The sequence below is a fragment of the Sciurus vulgaris genome, assembly GCF_902686455.1.
Source record: "Sciurus vulgaris genome assembly, chromosome: 2".
NCBI lineage: Eukaryota > Metazoa > Chordata > Mammalia > Rodentia > Sciuridae > Sciurus > Sciurus vulgaris.
Window position 1 is genome coordinate 1,908,895 of NC_136462.1, and position 16,477 is coordinate 1,925,371.

The 16,477-nt window shown below is 60.9% G+C and overlaps 1 protein-coding gene across 3 annotated transcripts in view; it reads right to left on the reverse strand.

The window, feature by feature from the left end:
* MTA1 (metastasis associated 1) overlaps positions 1 to 13,731 on the reverse strand; it is a 36,514-nt gene extending 22,783 nt beyond the window's left edge. For all 3 annotated transcript variants that reach the window (XR_013761887.1, XM_079127445.1, XM_079127444.1), the window contains exons 1-2: positions 13,422 to 13,731; positions 1,030 to 1,097 (exon numbers count right to left, since the gene is read on the reverse strand). Coding sequence is in view for 2 of the 3 variants with exons in the window: in XM_079127445.1 (XP_078983571.1) it covers positions 1,030 to 1,097; positions 13,422 to 13,449 (96 nt within the window). In the remaining variant the exon portion in view is untranslated. The remainder of the gene's footprint in view (positions 1 to 1,029; positions 1,098 to 13,421) is intronic.
* Between the last annotated feature and the right edge of the window lie 2,746 nt (positions 13,732 to 16,477).

The window sequence follows — 16,477 nt, forward strand, 5'->3', positions numbered from 1 at the left end:
CATGAAATGCCCAGCACTGCCCCTGACCACTCTGTAGAGGGTGGGAGAAGGGTCATGCTGTCTGCCCCAGCAGGTTAGGAAAGTCTAACCAGAAGCCAGCCTGAGCAGGAGAGGGGCCCGGAGTGCATGGTCCATACCTCCAAAGGGTCCACTCCAGCCAACCAGGAGTGGAGGATGCACCTGGACGTGTGCAGAGGGCTCCTGAGCCATCTGCAGTTCTGGCATGACCCCCAACCCCACCTATCCAGCTGCCAGGAGGCAGAGGCCACCAGAGCACCAGGGATAAGCACACTCCTCCCCTCCTGTGCCCCTGGGCCCAGCTCTGGCAGGTTCTGGGTGCTCCCTGAACCTTGGCTTATGGGCACTATCGTGTCCTCTGACCAACTAGCAAGCATCTGCCGAGGACTTTTGGTAGATGTGCCTGAGGTGGAGTCAGACTGTCCAGTGACTGGAGCGGGAGGCCACCAGCCTTCAGCACAGATACCAAGTGACCTCAAGGCTATGGTGGGCAAAGCGGGTGGCCCTGTAGCCCGCAGAGTCCTATGGCCAGAAGCCACTGTGGGCTGACAAGAAGCCAGGTGCAGCGTGAGGAGGCTGCGGCTGAGGGCTGGGGACTGGGGGAGGCGGTGGCAGCCTCCACACCAGGGCTGCCCACCGTGGGACCTGAGGGCAGCTTCCATGGGTCTTTCCTTGCCTGGTCTCCAGAATTGTCCAGCTGGACTTGCTCTGAGCACACTGGCTCTGATCAGGACCAAGCAGACGCCCCTCACCACATCTGCCGGGCAGAGTATCTGGGGTGTGCGAGGCCGCCCTGAGCATGTTCTCTGGAAACCCAGTCCTAACCCCAAAGAAGCCGCCAGGGGCTCACTCGGGCCTCTCCCAGAGGGACCCAGTTCAAGCAGGCGATGTGGCAGGGTCACCCAAAGGTCGTCTCTGAACCCAGAGGTGGGCCACCCAGACTGGACCGGTGCAAACAGGTGAGAGGCAGCTGCCCTGCAGGCCCGGCCCTCCCGGCAGCCCCAGCGCTACCTTGTTGAGCTCCTCAATCCTGCGGATCAGGTACGGGTTGCTGGACGAGTTCTCGAAGTAGACATAGTCTGCAAACAGAAGGAGAGAGCGTCACCTGCGGCACCAACCCTGGAACCCCAGCCCACCGACCTCCCACCTCACAAGGACCCTCTGCCTCGGCACCAGGGCCTCCGCAGCCCGCCCAGGGGAGCCCTGCTCAGCTCCCACAGGGCGAGCACAGGAACAGAAGAGGGCCCAGGCTGCTCAAGGAGGCAGCGTGACGACCTACCCCAGCAGGCAGGCGGTGCAGGGCCAGACTCAGCCAGCGAGGGTCCCTGCGGCCCTGCCGCAACGCCCTCGAGCCCAGGCCCTTCTGAGGAAGGCCAGGGGCCAGGCTGCAGCCTCCCTGCAGGGCCCAGCTTTGGCACTGCCCCAGACACTGCCCAGATGGGTGTGTCCCCTTAGGCCATCTCAGCCCAGTGGGTGCACCGGCCCTGCCCAGCTCCCCCCAAAACGAAAGCAACAACTCTATGGAATGCATGCCAGGGCCTCCCAGGCTGAGGCAGTCACCCCAAGACCACAGCATCAGCCTCACCCAAGCTCAGCATCTGGAGAATGGCAACCCTGAAGGTGGCACTGTGACCGACGGGGTCTCCTGGGACGTCAGGGCGCTCAGGCCTCTCTCCACCCCACAGACAGTGCCCAGGGCAGCCGCAGGCTCGGTTCTTGTGGGAAGTGAGGCTGCCATCCCAGGCGCCCTCTGTGACAAGGATGACCAGGAGGCCACCTCAGGTGGAATCGGCCCAAACGCCCATGAATAGGCAGAAGTGGCAGCTAAGGACCAGCAGACGAGAGCCCGGCCACCCCAGCCACTGGGTGGAAACGGCATGCTGGCACCGTTGGAGGCCCGGGAGTGAGTGCATCCTGCGTGCCAGGTGCTGCCCCAACCCCTGGGCTGGGACCAGGGCACAGCACCACAGTGAACAGCCAACTGGAAATGCAGGCTGCAGGCAGCGAGGAGCAAGGGCAGGAAGGCTGTGGACTCAGACAGGCCCTGCTGGACGCCCTGGAAGGTAACAAGATCCACCCAGTTATGCACTCAGCAGGTGTCCTTGCCCGAACCTTACATCTTGACAGAAGTGGATCTTTAAAAAGGGCGTCAAAGCAATCATCCTTCATTTTTATAAATCGGATACAGAACAGATCATAAACTGAGCAGGAGAGCTCAGGCCTATACTCCTTCTACTTGGCGGCTAAGGTAAGAGGATCACAAGTTCAAGGCCAGACTCAGCAATTTAAGAAGACCCTACCCCAAATAAGAAAATCATTTTAAAAAGAGGGCTGGGTGGTGGAGTGCCCCTGGGTTCAATCCTCGGCACAAGAACAAAAAAGGAGCAAACTGTAAAACTCAGAACCCAAGGCTGTTCCCACCAGCCGAGCACTGGAGGGGTGGGCAGTGCGTGAGGGGGCAGTGCCCACACAGGAAGGCCACTCAGGAAGGCCGTGATGTGTGAGGCACCAGGTGGGGAATGGGGCAGCCCCCATCGTGATGGAGTGATGTCATGGGGCCGGGTAGTGGTGATGTGACCGCGCACTTTGCCAAAGCAGAACCGTGGACACCCACCAACAGTGAGCCACGCCGGGAAGGCGGGAAGACAGGAGGCTGGGTGTAGGACAGAGGGCCACGGAGGAGCTCACAAGGACCAAAGGGCTCGGCCAGCTACTAAGACAGGCAAGAGGACTGCAGACCAGTCCCCAGCAAGCAGGCCACAACCACTGGGCACTCCAGCCAAGCCCGTGACCGCCTGGGGACACCTGCAGGCACCTAGAGGAGAGCCCACACCATTCGGCAGAGGCAGGAGGACACCTGAAAAACCCCACTGTGTGTCTGGGAACCCCAGGGCCTGCGCCAGATGAGCCAGGGGAGATGCTCAGGAAGGAGACGCCCCCTGCACGAGGACAGGGGCCTGGGAGCAGGCAGGAGGGTCCAGGGAGAAGCCAGGCCTGCTTCTGCGAGTTGCTGATAAATACTCAGATACTGCAGACACCTAAAGCGCCATTCGGTGGTGCCAAAAGAAACCAGGCAGGGCTGGGGAGATAGCTCAGCTGGAGTGTCTGCCTCACAAGCACAAGGCCCTGGGTTCAATCCCCAGCACCGCAAAAAAAAAAAAAAAAAGAAAAGAAAAAAACCAGGCAGGCTGGCGCAGAGGCGACCCAGAGCTACCAACATCTCCTCCGAGCTGGGCAGGTGCACCACCTCTGGCTGCGGCCCAACCCTTCCCACTTTATCTTGAGACCGGGTCTCCCTAAGTGTCCCAGGCTCCCCCTGCCTCCACCTCCTGAGTCCTGGGATCACAAGTGGTCACAGTGCCTGGCTTGACCTTAAAGGTCAAAAACTCTGTGCAAAGATGTATATGCTGAAAACCATGAAGTACTGGTGAGAGCAGCAAGAAAAATCCAAATAAATGGTAGCACACGAGGTGTCATGGATTAGAATACAGGGGATGAACTTTTATAAAATACAGAATACAGGTGAGAGACTTGGGCTGCGCCGGCCAAGGCTAAACCAAGGACATGAGGGAGGTGCTAACAGGATGATCTTCCAAAGGCGTTCAATGATGAAATGAAAAATAATGATTACCGTTAGTGCTAATGCTGGGGCTGGGCGGTGGAGCGCCAGCCTAGCTATCAGGCCCCGGGTTCCGCCCTCAGCACCAGTAGAGACAGGACGTGCTAACAAGACCAGAAGTGTCCCGGTGACTCCCTGCCTCACTGTGTGCAGTCAGCACCGTGGCAAGAGCTCCACGGCTCGCTGCCTAGAGGGCTCCCTCAGGCCCAGCCGACACAAAAGTCCACGGCACGTGGTCCCAAGAGAACGTGGCTGCTGTGCGGCTGTCTTCCCAGGACCACCTTAGCAGGTGCAGCAGGACTGGGCTGCCACCACCCTGACCAGGGAGGCAGCCTCGGGTCCTCCGCATGCCTCGATGTACCCGGGCCGCAGGCCATACCCGGTGGTCTGTGCTGCCACAGGACTCACAGTGGGGGGTGACCCATGGGGTAACTGGCTGAGCTCTGGCGGGGCTGCAGACAGTCATGAGCGGTCAGCCTGTAAGCACCCTGGACACCAAGGCTGGCATGTTGCACCCTAGGGAGGGCAGGACCAGCGCCGTCGAGCGACGCTGAGCGGGAGGTCCCCGGCAGCTGGTGCGCTGTGAAACGGAGAGGGCTCCCTTCTCCTGCAGCTAAGCCCAAACCCTGCTGAGCTGCCACCTGAGCCTGTAGACGCTCCTGCTCAACTCTGCGTGGGAACGGGGACCTGCACGAGGCCATCTGCGATTTAACACCCAACAACGCCACACGACTGGACCGCGGTGTCCTTTTAGCAAGCGTTGCACCACTTCAGGACAGCTCCAGGAAGGACCGCCAAGCGCCCAGCACACACCAATTCCCCGAGTGACTCGGGGCTCTGACAACAGTGGTGCCCAGTGCCCGCCTCTGGAAGCCACCCACGCTGGAGCAGGGAGCCACCACGCTCCCACTGCACACAAGGGCCAAGCATGGCAGGACATCCAGCTCCCACTTCGACAGAAGTCCACAGAACTGACTGCCAGGGCCAGGAGGTCTGGCAAATGTTGTGTGGACACGGCTGGTGTGGGGCTCTGGAAGACTCCGCGTACTCAGAGAACCCACCAACAGGCAAAACCGCTGCCCACGGGCTGCCCGCGCTGCACGATGTGCACCAGCCGTCCTCCTCGCGAGCACCAGCTCCATCACCCAGCACACCTTGGCAGGTTCCACCCAGGTCCACTGGGCGAGCTTGGACATGGGGACCGTTCCAGAAGCTCCTGCTCACAGGACCCTTGAATCAACGAGCAGGCAGCCCCAGATGGTCTGCAGCCGTTAGCGGCCCGCGCCGTCCACTCCTGGGGCAGCAGACCAGCTTCCTCCTCACAGCCCCCTTGGCAGCCACCCGGCTGGTGAATGAGTGACCAAGAACAACAGGACTACATTTTCATTTTCTTTTTCTGAAGCGTTCAGTGCTCCAACTTAAGCCTTCTCCCTTTTCTGGTTAGGAACGCTGTGATGTCAAGATACTGTGCTCCTCAGCACAGCGACCCCGTCCTCCAGTAATGGCGCTTTGCTATCAGAGGTGACAACCGATGACACACAGGCCACTGCACCTTAAAACCAGGGTCCCACACCCCCACCCTTCCGCTGACCGCCAGGTGTGCTGGGCACACATCCCAGGGGCACTGCACGTGCTGAGCTGCAGCTGGGCCCACAGGCAGGATCCCAAGTTCAAGCTCAGCCTGGGAAGCTCAGCAGGACCCCATCTCAAAATATAAATTAAGAAAGGGGGATGGGAATGTGGCTCAGTGGTAGAGCGCTTGGCTAGCATGCACAAGGCCCTGCGCTCCGTCCCCAGCACACCAAACAAAGGAAAGAAAAGGAATACACTTTTGGTCTCTGACCCCAGCTTCTGCACACAGCTCCCAAAACCTTTGGGGTCTCCAGAGCCTGCACTACGGCTTGGACCGGAAGGTGGTGGGCCTTAGGAGGTGGGCCCAGTGGTCCTATGGGTGAAGGGGAGGGTGGGACCCCAGTCTCTTCCTTGCTGGGACTCCCAGTCACCCTGGGCGAGTGGTTTTGCTTTGCCACCTGATCCTAACAGAGGAACTGTCTCGCCTCAAGACCAAAAGCAACAAAGAACAGCGGCCCCGGGCTGAGGCCAGAAGTGGGAGCCAGAATAGACCTGTCTACGTGGTCATCCAGGTGTTTGCTAGCAATGGAAACAGTGTGCCAGAGAGGTGTGGCCGCGGGCCTCTGGCCCACCTGCCTGGGCCCAGGGAAGGCAGGGGACTAGGGCTGAGGGCCACCCGGGGCCGGTGCACTGGATCAAGCCTGCACACCAGAACCTCCAGGAAGCCCGGGGCACAGGGCCTGGGTCGGGCAGCTCCCACTGCTGAACACGGGGGTGCGGGGGGGGGGGGGGGGGGGCACAGTAAAGCGGGGGCAGGGCACTCACCCTTCCCGTGGCCCGTATGAACGTTGGGCGTGTCCTCTGCAGTGAACCACCCATGATGGCAGTCCCGAGCTCTGGGAGCCGCACCAGTGACTCATCCCAAGAGGGTCGCGGGAACCCCGCCTGACAGCCCGTCGTCACAGGCACAGGTCACCTTGCAGGGCCTGGCCCTGGACCTGTCACCAGAACCCAGCTTAACTACAGAAGCCCCAGCGGCGTCCCCTGGAAAACTGGCTGGCTGCTGAGAGAGGAGCCCCACTCGCTGCTGACCAGATCTGAAGCTCTGCAGGCCATGCTCGCCAGCTGTGGCTCAAGAGCAGCCGCGGGCACCTGTGCAGGCATCAGTATGGCCCTGTTCCAACAAAACCTTCTTTATGGCACTGAAATCTGAATTTCACGTTCCCTGCACATGTCATGAGGTCTTTCCCTGTTTTTCCTCGAGCACTTAAACATGAACAGGCCATTCTCAGCTCCAGAGCAACACGGGCAGTCCGCCCCTGCTGCGGCTCAGCACGTCCGCGGCGGCCACCCCCACATGTGGCCGCGCGCCAACCAACCACAGCAGGGCAGGCAACACTCGCATGTGAACAGACCCTTAACCCCACCCTCACGCAGAAGGTGCCTTGAAGTGGGTAAGACACTAAAAAGTCAGACTCCGAACCAGGGAATCCCACAGCAGAACACAACGGCCGTGACCTAGGTAAGCAGGCCTCTCAGCTACACAGCACGTGCACGTCGGTCCACTGAAGAAGCATGAAACCCAGAGTACAAAACACTCTCGGGCTGGGGTGGTGCTCAGGTGGAGCCCTTGCTGAGCACACAGGAGCCCTGGTTCAATCCCCTGCACCCAAAAATACGAAAACAACAAAAACAACACTCCGGTTCAAAAAAATTCAGACAGAAGGAAGGATAGAAGCTTCAACCAAGGGACACGGATGGTGAAGACAGATGCTAAGCATCACCCGCCACCAGGAAAGGCAAGCCAGAACTCCACGTGTGCCCTGTGCCCTCCACGACACCTTGCAAAAGAGGGGCGGCCCAGACGGGCCAGGAGCAGTGTCCGGAGCAGCGACCCGCCGGTTCGGGTCCTCTGGACGCCTCCCACTCAGTCCTCAGCCCAGGCGGCACCCAGCAGAAGAGCCACATCCATGCAAAGCTCCAGCAGCCCTGCTCGGAACTGCCCAAAACATTCATGGACTGGCAGGCAGACCCACATCCACACCATGGACGTTGTTGGTGGAGAACAGGGAATCGGCCACAGGGCAGAGGTGACTCTCACCTGCAGCTCAGAGGGCAGGTCCATCCACAGGACACTGTAAGGCACAGCTGCAGGGCTAGAGCACAGAGGAGGGGCCGCAGGCTGGGCGGGCGGACCGCCTAGGACACCAGGGAAAACCTGTGAGGTCACAGAAATGGCGGGAAGGTCTCTGGCATCACCAGATGTTCGCGGACCCAGCTGGGAGTGGTGGTGTGCCCCTCGTCCTAGCTACCCAGGAGGCTGAGGTGGGATCAGTGGAGCCCAGGAGCTCTGGGCCAGCCCGGGCAACACAGCAAGACCACAACACCCGGTCTCAAGCGGGGAGAGCCTGTACACAGGAGGGCTGGCCACAGTAAAGCACAGTGCAGGGCGCCTGCCTTCACACGAGACGCGCTTCTGTCCACCAGGCCACCGAGGCTGACTCATGGACACAGCCCTGCTGCTCCCCAGGAGACGGGCACAGCCCTCAAGCCCCAGGCCCATGTCATCAAGCAATCGCCCATGGCCACACCTTGGGTGTTTCCGTTCAAAGACTCCGTCTCACATGCACCCTTGTTCACAGACACTAAACTCAAGCCGACACCACCTGCAGGTCACGGCACTGCGCACAGGGGCCACTGAAACAAAGCCACCACACAAGGCACAAACGGAGCTGGACAGACTGAGAGCAACCAGTTTACAGGCCCAGGGGGAAGATGACACCTTGTGCACCCTACAGGGAAGAACCACACAGCACTGCCCACGGCACTGTGGTCACAGGTGGACACAGGACTGACCTGGGTCACAGGTGGGTGACTTGGGCTGGGCGGAGCACAGATCCAGCAGGGGAGAGCAAAGCAGTCCTGGGCCGGACACCACGAAGGACAGGAAACACGCACCAGCAACACTGCAGGCCCGCCTTCCACATCCCGCTTCCCACAGCCAGGTCACTGTGCTGCCCCCTGGACAGTCCTGGGGCTCACCTCTCCGTCAGGAGCGTAACTGCCGTGCCTCATTTCCTTAAGACGGCAGGACACGGCTGCCTTCTCACTCCCTTTTTCTGGTACTGGGGACTGAACCCATGGCATATCACCAGAGTCACATCCCCAGCCCATTTTATTTTTTTTTTATTTTGAGACAGCATCTCGCTAAGTTGCTGGACCAAAGGACCCCTCCCAGCCCAGTCACAGCAGCAATCACAGCAGGCCCCTTAGAGACCCTGGGGCCACCAGCCACTCTGCACTGAGCTCCAGGGCTCCTGCTGGGCATGCACACACCTCAGAACCACTTTGGGGATGGCTCAGTGGGGAATACAGGCTCAGCGTGCCACCTGTCCCCGAGAGCAGAGCCAGGCTCCCTAGAAGGGCTGCCTCTCATCACCAGCAACAGCAGAGCCCAAAGGCATGAGGCCAGATTACAGGCGATCTCACGCCCCCATGGTGGAGGCTGCTAAGCGCTTCTAAGCAGAGACGTGAGCAGAGCAGATCTGCTCCTTGGAGAATCATCCCCCCAGGCAGGCCAACGGCCGCACAGCAGGGACTGCCCAGACCACACTCACAGGCAAGGAGGAAAGCCCGAGAGTGTCCTTGCTCTGACACACCAGACCCAGAACTGAGCAGCATTCTGTAGGCGTGCAAGGCCCCCATTGTGGAGGGGCCCTTGGACTCAAGTAAGCAGAGCACACAGGCACTAGAGCTTCCTGCCGAAGCCGGCCCAGAAGGAGGCTGGGGGCCTCACCTGGCCAAAGCCCTTCCCGGGCCCCCTCCAGTGGCAGCAGCCCCGCACACGAGCTGGCACAGGTCCCACAGAAAGCTTCGCCGCTGCCACCAAGGAAGCCCTCTGTCTGTGCCACTCACACACGGGCAGCTCAGGGGATGGAAGACTCAGATAGGGAAGTAAGGAAGGATATTTTCTAGAATCTTCAGTTCCCCAAGAGAAGGACGCTGGGGTATCAGGCAGGACCTAGGCTGAGTCAGGCCAGAGGCCTCACAACAAGTATCTTCTGGGAAGCAGAAGCAAGAGTCCTGGGCAGGACCAGGCCGAAATCCTGACGGGAGCACCCCAAGTTCAGTTGGAGGCAATGCAGAGAGGGATCCTACGCCCCCTCCAGGGCAAGTCATGCCATGACACCCAGCCAGGGGTGGGGGTGCTTGGGGGTCACCGCAGGTGGGCACCGGCCTCCAGGGACCCACAGGCCAGCTCCGAGTGTGGGCGCTGTATCTCTGTATGCTCCTCCTTCCCCAAGCCACAGCGTCCTTTTTATTAAAAGTTGTGTGGCCAAATTCTTCTCTCAAAACAATTAGGAAGACCGAAAGAAGGCACCAGGGTTGCCCCTGGCAGGCCAGGAGTGGTCAGCAGGTAAGGCAGGACCAAGAGCAGACCTCTCGGGGGCTGTGCACCACGCCTGGGCAGCAAAAATCCAGAGCCCTCCCCACAGTGGGAGCAAAAGGCTGCTGGCGCTGGAGGCGGCCCAGGCGTGCCCTCCTTCACCCTCTCCGACGACGCTCTCGGGCCCTGGCTGAGGCTGGGCTCTGGGCCCCCGGCCACAGACAACTGCTCACACCTTCTTGGGTCCTCCCTGCAGCTGTGCTGCCATGCAAGAAGACAGCAGGACCCAAAGGCCTCTCCAGCCCCCACGGCAGTCCTATGCTGGGAAGACCCCAGACCTCAGGACGTGGCACGGCCCAGCAGGCTCGGGCACAGGCACTGCCCTTCGGCGTCTGGAATTTTCATCCCCGGTCATCTGTTAGTCAAAAGTTTAAAACACAGGGCTGGGGAGGTAGCTCAGTTGGTAGAGGGCTTGTGTAGCACGCACAAGGCCCTGGGTTCAATCCCCAGAAACACCAAGAAAAAAAAAAAAAAAAAGTTTAAGACAAAAGACACCAGGGCTGGGGTTGCAGCTCAGTGGCAGAGTGGCTGTCTGGCAGGTGTGAGGCCCTAGGTCCCATCCCCAGCACCACCACAAAAAAATAGAAACAACAAAACCAAAAAAACCAAAGGGTTTCTGACCATGTGATAACATATGTATAGTGACACAATCGGAAAACTCAGGGAGCAAAAGCAGGAGGCTGAGCTCAGGCTGATAAAAGCTGCACGGAGAAGACTCCGCGGGGCTGGGCCAGTCCCACCTCACGCATGGCCCACAGGTCTTTGGTTTTCTGTCACCTTCTACAAGTACAATAAAGCCAAATCAAAAAGCCATCCATAAAGACGGGGTGCTAACTTCTTGTAACCAAAGAAAAAATCCAGAGAAAATGGCAACAGCCCTTCACCTACAAAACCCAGACGGGAGCTGGAGGTGCGGCGGCTGGGGACAGCCACTCTTCCCCGGAGACACCACCCAGGGTTCCGAGCCACATGAGGAGAGGCCTGCAGCTACCCAGGGAGCCTCAGCCTACCGGGTTCTGGAAGCGCCTGGTTCCACGGGAGGAGCAGGCTCAGGAGCAGAGGTCACGCAACCTGACCGCCACACTCAAAGACGCCGACAGAAGGCCTCTGTCAGGCCAGGCCACTTCCCAGGGAAGAAACCGGCCACGTCCTCTCCCAGGCTGACCACTGCGCCCAGCAGTCAGCTGGCATGCAGCTGTGGCTGCCCCACGTCCACCCCGCCCAGTCCACCTGGCAGTGGCTCAGGCTGCCCACCAGGTAGAGTGCCCCATGTGACACTTGGGACACACAGTGGGGCATGGCTGCTACACCTCCATGTGCCCCTCAACATGGAGGTCCCTGAGAAGACACCCAGGGGCAAGCCCTGTCCCAGACTTGGTCCCTGCCAGCTGCTCCCCTAGGCCAAGGCAGGCTGCCCAGATGACAGGAGACAGAACCAATGCGGAGCTCGGGGGGAGACACAGCTTCCTCCCCGCCACAAGGACTCAGGGACTCAGCAAGCAGCACGGGGCAGGTGCCAACCTGCCAATCCCTGCCCACCATGAGCATGAGGCCCCACTGACACCCAGGGGGAGATAACAGGGGTCCTGTCCAGAAACTTGGGGTCCATGTGGTTGCCGCTCCAGGGGCCAACACTGGAGGGGGAGTCCACGGACGTGCCTGGGGAACACAGCACATCGCATAGCAAGGCCAGGGCCACAGTCCGTGGCAGGCAGCTGGAGTATGCAGGGAGGGACAGTGATCCGACCTTTCCCAGCTCCTCAATACAGAAGTCTCACTTCTAGGAACATGGCAAGACAGGACCTGGCTTTGGGCAGCCACACTATGTCCACAGAGGTGCCAGGCATCCCCCAGGGCACCACCACAAGACACAGAAGGATAAAAGACAGACCCTCTCACACCAGGGGGAGATGGAAGCGGAGGCCCATACCCAGTTCACAGGCAGACCAGCCTGAGCACCAAGCAGGCCCACAGCTGTAGGGACGGAGCCGAGGTCCAGGCTGCCTCCCCTGCCTGAGCAGGGGTAGGGAAGCCTCTGCACAGTGGGCCCTGCTGATGCCCCAGGCACAGGCATCTCCCTGCCTAGGGCTGGAGGCTGGCAAAGCCTGGGGCTCCAGGAGCCCAGAGCCCTGCACGGCCTTGACCCCATCCTCCTCTTGCAGGACCCTGGTCCAGGAGCAGTGCCCCTGCCATCAGTCACTCATTCCCGTACCACGTATGATCCAGAACCAAAGACCACAGCAAGTAACGTTAGCTCAGTGGGACAGGGGGCAGAACAGTGGGGCCTTCACAGATGAGGGAGAACCTTCCAGAATGGGGGACTAGAGGCAAGGCTTGAGTGGGAACCCACCAGGGGCCTTATCTCGGGCAGAAAAGGGTCTGCACTGCAAAACGTGGTCCAAAGGGACACATGGGGGGACAGCATCTGGAAGGAGCAGTCACAGGACAGCCAGAAGCCAGGCAGAGCTGGAAGCCACCGCACAGGTAGGAACCTGTGGCCTCAGTGATCAGGTGCTCCTGCCCACTGCCCCTAGGAGGGCAGGCCCCTCCCTCACAGGGCCTAGAAAGCACCATGTAGAGTGCCTGGTCCACCTGTGTCCACTCAGGACCTGGCAGGAAGATGAGGTGTGAGGACAAGCGAGGAGGCAGGCTGACATTCCTGAGAAGGGTAGGGGGACCGAGTTCCTGCTGAGGGTTGGAGACTCATCCTGGTAGGGACAGTGCATGGCTGCTGTGCCCAAGGCCAGAGTGGGCCTGACTGGACCACACTTAGTGGACATGGCAGAAATAGAGCATCCTGGGTACCCAGGGATCAGGCCGATGGGGGGGTATACTGGTTCCAACTTGCTGTCCTGGCTGTGCTACAGGCAGAACCCACTGTGCAGGTGGGAAAGGAGCAGGAACCTGGGGAGGCATAGTCACACTGCCCCATGACCAGGGTAAGGGTCTGAGTCCAGACAGGGACGGGTACCATGGAATAGGTGGAGAGTCAGCGGGGGCCAGGCGTGTGCGAGGCCGCTGCCTCCCTCTTGTGAGAGCACCAGCTGTGGACAAGCCCAGGGCTCCACTCAGCATCTAAGCACACACCCCCACACACTCGCCAGAGCAAGGCCCAAGCCAGAGGCTTCCTGGGGCCCAAGCAGCAGGGGAACTGGCCCCAGGAGGAAGACCCCAAGGCCCCAGCCCAAGGGAGACCTCCTGCCTCTCCCCAAGGCTTGCAAAAACGGGATGGGGCAAGCAGGAAGCAGTGAAGAGTTTGGGGTGACTCAGAGGATACTTGGGATGATGGCCCCCGGCTGATGACCACCCCCCTAGAAAACCCCTCTGGGCAAAGCTCCTGGGGCTAAGATGTAGCAGGGCTCTGGACAGGAATGCGGCCCCCTTCAGTGGGACCCGGGGTCCCAGCACCAGGAGCCGGCTCTGCGCGGCCCCTCGGACACCCCACACGTCCTAGACCCCCAAACTCCTGCTCCCAGGAGGGCGGCCAGCGCCTCCAAGGCCACGTGCTCTGGCCCGGCGGCGGCAGCCGGCCGCAGCCCCGGGCCCGCCGACCCCCGGGACGCTCCTGGTCCCCAGCGCCGGCCCCGAGGGCCACCCGGCCCCCAACAGGTGGGCACGGCCCGCCGCCCGCCCGGCTGGCCAGCGCAGGCCCGGCGGCCGGCCCGCGGACGGGGCCATTTTGGGGCGAGCCGGGCGGGGGCGGCGGCGGGGGAGGGGCGGCGGCGGCGGCGGGCCGCGCGCATGGAGGCCGCGGCGGGGCCTTACCTCCGACCCTGTACATGTTGGCGGCCATGTCCGGGCCGGCGGCGGCGGGGCCGCGGGCGGGCGGGCGCGGGGCGCGGGCGGCCGGGCGGGCGCGGGCCGGGGCCGGGGCCCGGGCCGGGGCGGGGGCGGGCGCGGGGGCCGCCGGCGGGCGTTTTAAAGGGGCCGCGCTGCTCCGCCGCAGCCGCCGCCGCCGCCTCCGAGGCCGCCGAGGCCGCGCAGGGACGGGAGGGCCGCGGCGCGGGCGGGAGAGGAAGAGGAGGAGCGGCCGCGGGCGGCGGGGAGGGGCCTCGGGCGCCGCCGCCCACCGCGCGGGCCGTTATCCGACCCCGCGCCGCGCCGGCCCGCGCGCCCCTGCCCGCCCGGCCTCTCCGCACCCGGGCGGCCGGCCGCGCGCCCCTGCCCCGCGGCCCTCGGCCTCCCCGGGTGGCCGTCCCGCGAAGCGCCTTGGCCGGGCGGGCCCCCTGAACGTCCCCAGGTGGTCTGTGCGCGCGCCCCTGCCCTACGGGCCTCTCGGCGCCCCGGCGTGGCCCTCGCGCGCCCCTGTCCTGGTGGGCCCTCTCCACATCTCTGGGTGTCCCTCCTGAACGCCCTGGGGCCTCTTATGCCCGAGCCCTCCTTGTACCCCCAGTTGGGCCCTCCCCAGGCCCTCCGAGGGTCCTCCGTGACAACCCCGCAGGAGTCCCGGTGCTGCTTGAGCCCTCCAGGCATTCGCAGTCCCGCCCCTGAGTAGCCCACCTATCGTGGAGCACAGCAGTTCAGCCTGACCTCGAGGCCTCCACCCGACACCTTTCCTCCAGGGCTAACCTCTGCCACCCAACTTCGGGTGGTCTGTGTTGCTGCTCTTCATCTTCCAGCCCCCATGGTCATCTCTGGACTTCAGTTACTGTGCCCCCGCCCCCCAGGGGGCATGTTCATGAGCTTGTGCTCAGGACCCCCTGCTGCAGACTCCAGCTGAGGCCGAATCCCAGCAAGGCTAGAGCTCTGGGGGCAGTTCCTCTATATGCAGAGGGGCACTTCGCCCTTCCCAGCACCTCTCAGAATTTTTAGCTGTGTTCATTTTTGAGCATTATTAAAGCTTAGAGTAGATTGCCAGATACCACCCCCAAAAGCTGAGGACAGGGGTTGGTCCCAAATGGCAAGAATCACCTCCCTCCCCAAACCATGTGGGGGAGGTGAGGCAGAGGTATGGGAGGTCCGGGTTGGTCTGAGCAAGCCTGTGGTGCTGCCCAGTTTACTTGGAGAGTGAAGGTCTGTGGCTGCAGAGAGACTGTGTTCAGTTTGAAGGGCAACCCTATGGGATACCCAGGGAAGGGCAGGGTGTCTCTCAGAAGAGAGCCCTGGGTCACCTTGTAGGACCTGGGCAGGTGGTCAGGGGCCCAGGCCAGCACCCTGCACACATTCTCCCTGCATGATGCTGGGGAGCTAGATGGAAAACCAACAGGAGTGCAGGATCAAAGCCAGGAAGGGTCCAAAGAGGGCCAAGGCCACAGTTGTGTGCTAAGAATGGATAGGAGATGCCATTGGTTAGCAATTGGAAGTACCAGACCTTGCTGTGCAGGACTCCCAGGGAGAGTGGAGGTGTGCAGGGTTCCTTGTGTTTGATGGTGATTGGTGCATAGGTGCAGGAGGAGGGCAGGGAGAGTGGAGGTGTGCAGGGTTCCTTGTGTTTGATGGTGATTGGTGCATAGGTGCAGGAGGAGGGCAGGGAGAGTGGAGGTGTGCAGGGTTCCTTTTGTGTAATGATGATTGGTGCCTGGGAACAGGAGGGCAGGTGATGATACACAGGCCACGTCTCCAAAATGGGGCACGGTGGAACGGGGTCTCCCTCCCTCCCCACAGGCCTGCCCCTCACACTCATCCATAGTGTGAGATTTCCTTCTACCAATATCAGACTAATGGACCAACAACGTTAGAACTATCCAACAGTGCCCTAGCAGCTGTCAGCCATGGAGAGAACACGGAGACATCACACCCTGACCTCTGCATTTACCTCCATCCCAAACAGGATAGGCTTCAACAAAACAACCACATCCTACAGGCACCTGCTGAGGAATATGACCCTTTCCTTCTCCCAGTGTGGGGGTGGGCAAGAAATAATGGCTGCCAGATCACAGACCATCAGGGCTCATCTCTTGGGAGGTACCCAAATGAATTCCAAACCAGCTCCACCAGGCCTAGGACACACTCCTCACAGCAGTGATGCTCAGGAAGACTCATGAGAGGCCCAGGCCCCGCTGCTGCAAGCCAACTCACTCTGCCTTCCCCTCTCCAGATGAAAGGTGGACTGAATAATCGCCCTCCTCAACCTAGCTCAGAGGCGGTCAGAAAATATCCAGTGAGTTACAAAAGGGATTAATCCATTTGGAAGCAGAGCAAATAGACATTCAAGAGAGGAGAGAGTGGCTTGTGCAGAAAGCAGGCATGCTGGCTCAGGAGGGGCCCACTGACCACCAGGAAACTGAACAGGAACACTGGAGGGAGGGAGGGGCAGGCAGGTGAAAACCCCGCAGAGCAGAAAGTGCACCTGAAGGGACAGGCTCCAGCACAGGAGTGCTCTACATGTCAGGATCCTAGTGAGAACCTGGGTCCAACAAGGAAGAGCCCAGACGTCTGCTGACCAGAAAGCACGAGAGGGGAAGGTTTAAGAGCCAAGAGACACATCAAGGGCCCACATCACCCCTTCAGCAGAGTAAGTCAGAAGCAGCTAGGGCAAAACATCAGATTGCTAAGGGAAAAAAGTCTCCAGGTCACTTCAGGGCAAGTCAAGCAGTTAAAGCAACTGGCTCAGCTGTTATTTTCCGAACACATACGTTATGCTGCAGACCACTCTAGATGCTGGAAGGTGAGGACACAAAGTCTCAGCCCTGGGGAGTTGACAGTCTAGCAGCAGGCTGGGGGCAATTGGTATATAATGTCATGTGATGCTAAGTGCTTTTGAGACAAAATGGTGAAGGTACAGATTCAGAGCCAGGACAGGGAGGGGCACGCTCCATCTCAGGGGTCAGTGAAGGAGATGTGGGAGGGCCCATGCAGGTAGGCAGAGGCCCACAGGGCAC